At 38.2% G+C, this 10688-nt stretch overlaps 1 protein-coding gene across 22 annotated transcripts; it reads right to left on the reverse strand.

Moving 5' to 3' along the window:
- Positions 1-706: 706 nt before the first annotated feature.
- On the reverse strand, positions 707-7279 carry LOC136233857 (uncharacterized). 22 transcript variants are annotated; one of them, XM_066023563.1, is made up of 9 exons: positions 6917-7279; positions 6624-6721; positions 5622-6230; positions 4842-5218; positions 4695-4773; positions 2491-4615; positions 1745-1883; positions 1315-1461; positions 707-1195 (listed from the first exon to the last, which is right to left on the reverse strand). In XM_066023563.1, exons 4-6 carry the CDS (start codon positions 5073-5075, stop codon positions 4554-4556), a joined length of 375 nt encoding a protein of 124 aa, XP_065879635.1. In that variant the 5' UTR covers positions 5076-5218; positions 5622-6230; positions 6624-6721; positions 6917-7279; the 3' UTR covers positions 707-1195; positions 1315-1461; positions 1745-1883; positions 2491-4553. The 22 variants fall into 22 exon arrangements, 20 of the variants coding, with proteins under 20 accessions (XP_065879635.1, XP_065879638.1, XP_065879648.1 ...); XM_066023566.1 differs by lacking the exon at positions 5622-6230 and having other exon boundaries at positions 2491-2597; positions 3607-3680; positions 3775-4615; positions 6624-7279; XM_066023576.1 differs by having other exon boundaries at positions 4842-5016; positions 5135-5218; positions 6624-7279.
- Positions 7280-10688: the final 3409 nt, after the last annotated feature.

A 10688-nucleotide genomic window follows, 5' to 3' on the forward strand; every position in this document is an offset into this window, starting at 1 on the left:
TATCACTAGGGACCTATATTTCAACAGGGATTACAGCTTCCACTACAAGAAAAAAAACAGTTTACCTACGACGTAATGTCGTTGGTAATAATAAGATTTTCGTCGGTAATATAGGTTACCAACGACATACAAACGAAATTTGTGTCGTAGTCAGATTGCTTGTTGGGAAAATAATTACCGACGACAAAATCATTGTCGTTTGCATTAACAATGACATAGTCGTTGGTAAGTTGTAAGTGACCAGCTATAAGAATCAATTAGTGTCGTTATTGGACACGACATATGTCGTCGTTAAATCGTCGTTAATATATATGTCGTCGGCATATCGTTGGTAATATTCACGGTGAATTTGGCGCCCAATTAATTGGCGCGAAAAATAGCATCAACTTTGTCATTAGTGAACGGTCGGTAAATAATTTTTGACGCCAACTTAGAAATATATGTATCGTTTGTAAATCGTCGGTAATTCTGGCGTTGCTAAAGTTATCAAGAAGTCGTTTGTATGTGGTTTCTAAATGCAATCATATAGAAGTCGTTTGTAATACTGTCGTTGGTAATATGTATCTTAAGTTTATAATAATGTTGTTGGTAAAACTACAAACTCTCTCTCTCTCTCTCTATATATATATATATATATATACATAGTACCTGATAAATCATTAAATTTCATATTTTATTAATTCTAAAACTAATAAATAATATCTCATACAACAGAATAATAAAAATACTAATCAAGGCATCAAACCAATAAGATAGTATATCCAAAATAATCATACAATATATCCAAAATTACTCCAATGTTCTAGTTTTTGGAGCTTTAAGGGTTAGAGTTTTGAAAGTGATATGAACTATTCCAAAATCACAATCCTAATGTAGCAAAAAGATAGGGCAATCAAATTAGTAAGAAAAATATTCCAAAATCACAATCCGGTTCGAAGTGGATCATACCGGGACAAAAGGCTTGAGTAAAGATTCGACCTTAAGGACTGACAATGGGGATAAGAATGAATTGAACCCCACATAAAAAAAATGGAGAGGGAGTGATATTGATTTATTAGTAAACCATATCTTTGCATCTGGTTGTTGCATCAGCTGGGATTGATGCTCCCTTGTGGTGCACATACTGTGGGAACTTAGAACCGTATCCCACGAGATAGCTCGTTTTCATAGGATTGTCTCCCAACACATAATCAGCCTGGAAAATATACTTATCAGGTGAGTTTTTCACTAAGTAACTTAGCAAACTCTGCGAAGCAACAGTGTACAATAAGCAAGTTAAACATGAGAAGTTTACTTGGGATTTGGCGAACTTACGAAGATTGGATGGTCTAAATGATTGTCCGCTACATGATATTGATACGGTCCTTGATGTACGCATGTAGTCACTATATAGAGAAGCTAAAAATGCAGAAGCAACAGGATGTTGTAAAGCATTCCATTCACTCACCCATATAAGGCCACCTGAAACCAAGAAAGATGACAATGTTAATTACATTTGAGCATTCCTGAATTCATACTCAAAGTAATATATGATCTTGTACAAGTATCCAAGTGCGGCTCGGTCCTAATCTACACCGATTTGACAATTTAGTTTGATAAGAAGCAGCATGACTGTTAAACAGATAGATGGAAATATGATGACAAGAGTGTTTGTGCAAAGTGCCAGGAAGTTCTATATAAACCTAAACTTGAAAAAGATATCTAATTGTGCATCCTAATAATATGACATCAAGAAAGAGGTTACTGTCGGTTCTGCTGCTCGTGGCTGTTGGAGAATCCTCAAAAGGGCCACACATCACAACAGCAGCTGTTTTCCTATAACTTCGAAGGCCTGAGTTTGTGGTGTCTTTCTCACCAAAGAAAGTTAATCTAGACAACAAAACCTGCACCAAAATTCGATAATATGTTTCTTAAGACGTAGAATTACAATTTTCTAAGGCCTGAAGAATACAGTCCAGACAAAAATTATTCAACTAGAAGAGAAACAAATTGTCAATTTATTTTGAGTTCATCAAAAGAAAAGGCCTATTTGCAATGCAGATATTTCCCAATACATAAACATCTCAATTTGACTACAGTTTACCGTAATATCGGTCTCCAAATATGAAATTCTATCATTTTTTATGACTTCAGAATATAGAACAAGCAATACCCTTATGAGCATCTATTGCGGCTTTTTGAAAACAAATTTGCTAGATCCTTCCTCCAAATACATTGACAACATGCATTGAGGTTCATGAAATATGGCAGGGAACATTAAAACGACAACTGTAAAACTATACTATGGTCTGTCCCAACAACCATGGTCTGTTTTTGGATCACCAACCTGACTCAGAGTGAAAGAAAATCAATTCTCATTTGCTTCACTCATTACAATGAATAGATTTCACACTAACAACAGAAAACTAAAATGCAAAAGAACAAAAAGATTTTGAATGCATTTGATATTTGAGCCTCCAAGCATGAAAATAAGGAGGAGAATTAGAGCACCTCCGGTATTCGCGATGATCACCGTCCTTGCTAAGCCAGCAATAAGCCTAAAAATCCCAGCTGCCATTTGCTGAATTAGAAACACAACCACCAATTGCTTGAAAAACCTGAAAACATGTCATTCAATAGGTGATACTCATTTCCTGCTAGAACAATATAAGGTTAAATGTAACATTCAACTTAGCTCATGCAATCAATTCCCCAAAATGAACTTTGCATATCAATAATTTGGTCTTTCAAGACATTTTTGGTCACATAAGACATGTCAGCATCAAAAATTTATACCTATAAATAGGGGTAAAGGTACATGGCTCACGGAGATCCATCGACCTCAAAATAAGAAAAAATGAACATTACAAGCGAAACTGATTGTCGCTAAATGTAAATGTTCCATCGGTAATGTTACTCAGAATCTGCAACAGATTTAGTATCCGGAATGCGAGGTGGAATCATCTGTCGCTGATGCTTAGTTTAAAAAAAAAAACTGTCAACACATTATTGTTTATACCAATTTGAGGGTAAATTACACATCCTAAACTTTGCTCTACTTACAATCCCTAAACTTGGTACTTTATTAACATAATGACCATTTTTATTGTTGATTTAGTCAAAATGACCAATAACGATATCAAAATGGAAAAATAAGAATTAAAATTGTTAACAACCGCACTTCAAGTGGAACCATCGTTTTTTATTTTTCAATCTCCATTTTCAGAACTTTCTCTCTAAACAACCGTTTTCTCCCTGCTAACCAAGTAACGCCAAAAAATTCAAGAATTAAAGTAGCTAAAATGTCATTTCCATTGGCTATACAATAGAGGGTTATATCATATTGGAGTGATCATCTTGCTCAAAGGTAAAATGACCCATAAAGTTAATAAAGTGATATGAATGTAATTTATCCACTAATTTGACCAAAAATGTCTAATTAGAAACTAAATGAATAGCTAACGTTCATTGAGAGGCAAATTGATAGCTCCAGGTAAGTTAAAGGATAGCATTACATACCTGCTAGCTTGAGGCTCAAACCCAAATAAAACATGACCCAAATAATATATAAAGAAAGTAGATATAATATGAATTATAACATTAGAGTATACGGACATATCACTGTACTTTTTAAATATATAATTGAAGAAGATTTTGTCCTGCTCAAATTATGTCAGGATAATTCTTACTTATCAATCATTCTGCAATTATAAAATGTTAAACCCACTTAATTGCATCATTAAGCTTAATATAATATAAACTATATAATATTTGAAGTAAATAGGTAAAACATACCTTGAACTGGGTAGATTTCAGTTAATATTAACAGAGAGAAAATAACCACCCTTCCAAGCCAAGTGATTCTACAATTTCAGTTAATATTAATGCTAGTATTGTCCCAACTGAGGTGCAACTCCGGTCAAGGATCAGAAATCAGTTTTTCGAATAATCAGTGTATAGCTCAATGTGTAATTGTCATGTCTTAGCCTCTCTTCTCATTGAATCAAACAGCAAAGAACAAAGACACCTCTCTTCAAAGCTTGGAAAAATAACCAGTACACAATTACAGATGGTAGATGCAGCAGCAACAGTATCAATTATAACCGAGAAATCAAACCTCTAAATGATAATATTAGGATGGTTACCATTAAAAATCAATTTTGAATCAGTTCACTAGTTGAGAGATTCAGTTCACTAGTTGAGAGATTTGTAAAGAAAAATGAAGCAATAACAGAGCTTTTACTTGCCTATAATGTAGCAAATCTTGAGTCCGGAAGCAGTAGGGATATCTTTAACGCTACTGCCATCTGAACTCGATGATTTAGTGGAAATTCTTCTTTGATTAGAGTGAGAATCCATTTCAAAGAAGTGTGAATTTTGGGTGGGAGATGTAGCGAGTGAGGAAGAGTGGGAGGAATTGGAGTGATTATGGAAATTAGGAACCCCGGCATTGGAAGCGTGAAATGATGAATGTGGAGTGAATGGAGAGAAAGTCGTTTGGAGGAATATAAGAGAAGGTAAGGTGAAAGAGGAGTGAGTAAGGGAATAGCCATTGGAGAGGTAGAGAAGCTTCTTCAGTGAGTGAGAATTGAAGAAAATGAAGAAGACAAGGGTTTATAGAGAAGTTTTGTATGGACTGCAAATGAGGAAATGTTGTTATCATAACAAAAAACACACACCAATCACTTTGGAAAGGTGTAGATTATCAAACTTACAAATCAATTTTTCACCATTCTCTGGCCTCTTTGGAATCTTAATTGCAGTTCTTGTAGCAGCATTGCATGATATTCCCAACTGCAACAGAGGTGAAATGAAAATGGATACGGATTTCAGAAGAACCGAAAAAGCGAAAAGGATGTTACCTGTGAAGATGCTACATTATCAACTTTCTCTTGAAATGATTTACTAGCATGCTGCTGTACTTCTTCCTTTTCCCTGTCTAATCCATTCCAAGCATGCAGTAAACCTGTTTTAACCTGCCAAATCTCATTATCCACGACCTCAATATCATAACCATCCATAAATGGTCTCTGATCACTGAACAATGGAGAAAGATGAATGTTAACAATAACAAAGCAAATTGACCAAGTAAACATATTCAAGATTGTTATTTGGTGGAGAAGTCCTCTACTTCACGTAATTAGTGGAATCAAACCTTAACACTTTCAGGAAAACAGAAGGAACATAAATCCTTGAGGCGAAAATGTAATCTCTTCTCAGGAGGGTATTTGAAAAGTATCTGTAGCACAGAAAAAAATAATTACAAGGTCAGTTGACATGGAAAGAAAATCAGATTCATCAGCTAAGTGTTCTTAAAGAAACTCTACATCAATGCTGTACTGAGTCAGGATGTTCAGAATGCAACACGAGGTACATCAATTCTAATTATATCTCGCAGAAAATACTAGCAGATTTTGAATATATTTTTTTCATTAAGAACCTAAAATGCCTTGAAATCTACAAGGACAAAACATCATACTAGATGGCAAAGTTAAGCAATTTTACGTGTCCAAACAATCACAAGACAAGTTGTCGGATGCTTTCAAACCTAAGCAGAAAATTAACAATGAATTGCATTGGATTAACATGTGAAGTGATGACAACAGTAAAATGGTCTATTAAAGTAATAATCATCAGTTAACCTGAGGTTCCATTAAAGGAAATTTAGGCCCCTGAGACTGTAGTTTTTTGAATGCTATAATATCAGATTTGATGCCTCGAATTCCCACTTCTCCCTTCTTGCAAAAACTTCCTCCACGGCCTCAAGATTGGTGTCAGGAAGAAGCCCCACGATAACAAAGTGTTGATACAGCGAACCAGCCTCCTTAAATTCTCTTCAGACTCAGACTCAGGGGAAAGGTACTTAACTCAGCCTCCTTAAACGAAGTGAAGGAAAGGTACTTAACTCACCTTATGCTGCTCCTAGTGACACATCCATGGAAACATCCCCCATCAATTGCCTAAGCCTAATGGCCTTATCCAAGGCACGATTAAAAGATGTCCCAACCTTCCTATCAGTGTCCCACATCAACTGGTTTTCCATCAAACCTATATAGGGGACACTTATCTCTCACCTTATGCAATGCCTGCCCTAATTGCCTTGCTAAAATTGCTAATGGATTTCCCAAAGTCCCTGTCGACACACTCCCACCCAAATCTACAGATGCAGAAACCTTATTTCCACCTCCTCCTTCCATCTTTTTGGTGTAAACTCTCCCTCCCGCACGTTTTCTGCCCTCCAGAACTGTAACCTTAAACCCAAACCTTATTACAATTAAAAAAAAGAGATAGGAACTGACAATTAACAAGGAATGTTATGAATTTCAAAAGTAATTGAAGAAGCATTACTAACCCAAATTCACAAATGACAAATCTATGATCTCTAATCTAATTTACTAGATAATATCTTAAAAATAAAAAGTGACACAAACCCTTCTCAATTTAGTGTTTGTATCAAATAAAACTAGAACTTGAAGACAAGCAAGGCAGAGAAAACAACACATGCTTGAGTTGTGCGTGAACCATAATAATTGCTCCCATCTCTACTAAAATTAAGGATGGAATTTCTTCACATTCATAACCAAAGTGGAAAAACATTAAATTGAAATGGAGAAAAAGGAAATAGATATATAAAGAATACTCACACACTTTGGTTCGGAAAGAAGCTTTGAGCGCAGCTGTTGAGCAACTTGGATCAACACATAGTACGGTGTAAGCAGAGGAAGTCGAAAGGTGAATTTCTCTGTGTAATTAATTGTGAAATTGTGCTTCAAATGAGAAGTAGAACACTTCGAATTTGCAACACAGTTTTGAAATTGGAAGAAATTAAGGGATGTAACTGAGTAAACACAAGGCCTCCATTCCTCTTCCTTCTGATGAATTAGCAATTACAGACTAATTTAGAATTTTCTTGGTTCAATAAGAAGAGAGCTCATACCATAGGAGGAAATATGGAAAGGCGATAGAGGAGAGTCCTCGAGGCGCTGAACTTGTTGCGGCTCTAAATCTTTATCAACAGAAAGGAAACACCAGCAATAGAGAAAGGGTTGTTAGAGTTAGGGTTAGAGTTAGGGTAAAGCGGCTTGACAGAGGAGGAGTAGGAGGATGTGAGGAGGGTTATGCAGGGCTTAGGGTTCATGTTTGGGAATTGAGAGAGAGAGAGAGAGGCGGAATTGAGAAATTAGAGGCTTAGGGTTAGGGTTGGGGAAATGACAGAGAAAGGTACACGATTTAGAAAAAGGGAAATAGCAGAAAGTAAAATTTAGAGGGAAAATTTTAGGAAACAAGCGGCAAATCTTTTTGTTATTTTTTAGTTGTTTGTATGTAGTTGGTGCTTGTTGTTTGTTATTTAGCCATTAAAAAAATTGTATGAAACTTGTTCGTATGTCGTCTTTATTTCAGACGACATAGCATTAACATCCATTTGTCGTTGCAATTGTCAACGACATGTGTCATTGGTATTTTCTGTCGTTGGTATGTCGATTGTATTTTCTAGGTATTTTATTCATAAATGTTGGCTGATTAATTTTGTAAGTAAGTTGTTTCTATTTCATTTCTAATAACAACGACATGTGTGTCGTTGGTAAAATGTCGTATGTAAACTGATATTTTCTTGTAGTGTTCCACGCCGTAAGAAAGCGCGAATGGTGTCTCACCCGTGGCCGTTCGTGGAGTGGTCCGGTATGCCCATAGGATGCTCATTAACTTATCCGCCCATTTTTTATCATGCTCTCCCAATCTTTTTTTTATTTCTTTAACGATCGTCCGATTTGTAACCTCGGTCATCCCATTAGATTGGGGATAGTAAACAGAGGCGAACCTATTCTGAATGCCCAGCTTTTCACAGAAAGTTTTGAACTCTCCACAATTGAATTGCGTCCCATTATCAGTGATAATCGTGTGGGGAACCCCGTACCTTCCAATGATATTATCTTTGACGAACTCCACCATTCGTTCAGCGTTGATAGAGGAGACAGCTTCGGCCTCTACCCATTTAGTAAAATGATCCACAGCCACCACCACATACTTTCTTTATCATTTGGTAGGAGGAAAGGGACCAACAATATCAATCCCCCAAACTGCAAAGGGCCGACCTTCGATGATGGGCCTTTGAAGGTGTTTATCGGTGTGAGATTCATTTGCATGAACCTGACAATTATGACAAGACTTCACTAACTTTTGTGCATCAAGTTCCGTTGTGGGTCAATAAAATCCTGCTAACCTGGACTTCTTCAAGATGGAGGCAGATGCCTCATGGGCTCCACATGTGCCTTCATGCAATTCTTTGAGGATCTGTTGTCCCTCCTCTGTCACGATGCATTTCAACCAGGGGTGACCAAAAGACTTTCTGTATAAGCAATCATTTATCACGGAGAAATAGGCGGCCTTCCTTACTGTCCGTCGAGCTTCTTCTTTGTCCTGTGGCAGGGTGCCATCTATCAGGTACTGGCGAATAGGTGACCTCCAATCACTTTCAACAGATGCAAGTAAGGATACCTCTTTTGAGGCGAATGCCGGTGCTGTCTTGACCTCGAACGGGCACTATAGATCCGCCCAATTCTCCTTGCTTGAAGCCATTTTAGCTAGGTGATCGGCCTCGGTGTTAGCTCCTCGGGGAACATGGATCAGTTCCCACTTGGTTTCTTTGGCTTCGAGATGGTTCAGCAATTTCTTAACCTCTTCAACATATTTGGCCAGAATGTCATCTTTCACCTCAAAATTTTGATTACTTGGTTGACCATTAATTTGGAATCACTATAGATTACGATCCGCTCGGGAGTGATTTCCTTCAACAGGCATAGTCCCAATATTAAGGCCTCGTACTCCGCTGCATTGTTGGTTGCGAGAAAGTCCAATTTTGCTGCGTAATGCAGTTTTATATATTGGGGACCTTTGATCACGATGCCTATACTTGTGCCTTCCGCCGAAGAAGCCCCATCTATATACATCGTCCATTCTTCGACCTTAGATTTGGGGAGATTCATACCTTCTTCAGTGAATTCATTCACAAAGTCTGCCAAGACTTGACTTTTCAGAGTAGACCGACTTTCGTAACGAACATCAAATTCGCCTAAGCGAATCGCCCACTCCATTAATCTCCCCGAGGTTTCTGGCTTTTGCAATACTTTCCTCATGGGTATGCTGGTGCGGACTATGATAGTATGTGCCTGAAAGTAGGGCCTGAGACGTATTGAGGTGGTGACAACGGCCAGTGCCATTTTATCCAATTTGGAGTATCAGGTCTCGGCGTCTTTTAACACTTTACTCACATAATAGATTGGATACTGTTGTCCATCCTCTTCTCTGATCATGACTGTGCAAACAACTTTATCTGTAACTGAAACATACATGTAGAGATTCTCACCTTTCAGGGGCTGACTCATCAGAGGCGGTTCCGTGAGAAATTGCTTGATCCCTTCGAAGGCTTGCTTACAGTCCTCATTCCACTCAAATGTCTTTTGTTTTTTGATTACCTGATAGAAGGGTTGACATCTGCGAGCCGAACAGGAGATGAACCTGCCCAAGGCCACGATACGCCCATTCAGATGTTGCACTTCTCTGATGTTCTGTGGTGTTTTCATATCCAGGACTGCTTTAACTTTATCCGGATTTGGACTCACTCCTTTCTGGCTGATCATGAATCCCAAGAATTTTCCATATGTCGCCCCAAAAGGTACATTTCTCTGGATTCAATTTGATGTTGTGATGTCGAAGTACACCTAGGATCTCTCTTATATCATCTGCGTGCTTTTCCACAGTGGAACTTTTGATGATCATATCATCCACATAGATAGAAAAGTTATTACCTTTGCTCTCTTCGAATATTTTGTTCATCATCCGTTGGTAGGTAGCCCCTGCATTTTTAAGCCCAAAGGGCATGACCTTGAAGTAGTAGGTGGCTTGGTGAGTCACGAACGAAGTCTTGATTCTGTCAGAAGGTTCCATCGGGATCTGGTGATAACTCGACTTCACATCAGTGAAGGAATACATGGCGTGTCCTGCAGTCCCATCTACTAAAATATCAATAAACGGCAGAGGGTAGTTGTCTTTGGGACAAGCTTTGTTGAGATCGATGAAGTCAATACACATGCGGTATGATCCGCCTGCCTTTTTGACTAGCACCACATTCGCCAGCCATTGTGTGTAAAGTACTTCTTCGATGGCGTCCGCCTTCTTAAGCTTCGCAATCTCTTTTTATATTACTTTCTGTCTTTCGGGACCATGATTCCTTCGCTTTTGTGCTATTGGGACAGCGTCCTCGGTAATATTGAGCTTATGAGTGATCACATCCAGATTAATTCCTGGGAGGATCTCATCTTTCCAAGCAAAGACATCTTCTGACTCATGGAGAACCTTTGTAATGGCCTCTTTAATCTCACCTTTTAGCCCTTTAGCAATTCGTACCTGCTTTTCATCCGCCATAAGGTACATCTCTGTTTCACCCAAAGCCATTGTGACAAGTTCCTCTTCTTCCTCATCTTTAGACTGTGGGCGAATCATCAAGGATGCCGAATACGTCTCCTGAGCAACTTTTTGATTTCCTTTGACCATTACTCCTCCTTTGGCCGTGGGGATGTAAATGGTGAGATGGCGGATGGAGATGAGAGTCGCTGCTTCGGAGATGAAAGGCCGACCCAGGATGATATTATAGGCCAATTGACCATCTATAATGGAGAACTCCAGATCTCCTTTCCAGGTTTGATCTTCGT

Source organism: Euphorbia lathyris, chromosome 6 (genome assembly GCF_963576675.1).
Source record: "Euphorbia lathyris chromosome 6, ddEupLath1.1, whole genome shotgun sequence".
NCBI lineage: Eukaryota > Viridiplantae > Streptophyta > Magnoliopsida > Malpighiales > Euphorbiaceae > Euphorbia > Euphorbia lathyris.

Coding starts and splice junctions, on each gene's coding strand:
- LOC136233857 (XM_066023565.1), bottom strand. CDS start 5,075: ATGTTTACTTGGTCAATTTGCTTTGTTATTGTTAACATTCATCTTTCT. Junction 4,774..4,841: donor ATAATGTAGCATCTTCACAG/GTAACATCCTTT, acceptor CCTCTGTTGCAG/TTGGGAATATCATGCAATGC. Junction 4,616..4,694: donor GAATGGTGAAAAATTGATTT/GTAAGTTTGATA, acceptor CCTCATTTGCAG/TCCATACAAAACTTCTCTAT.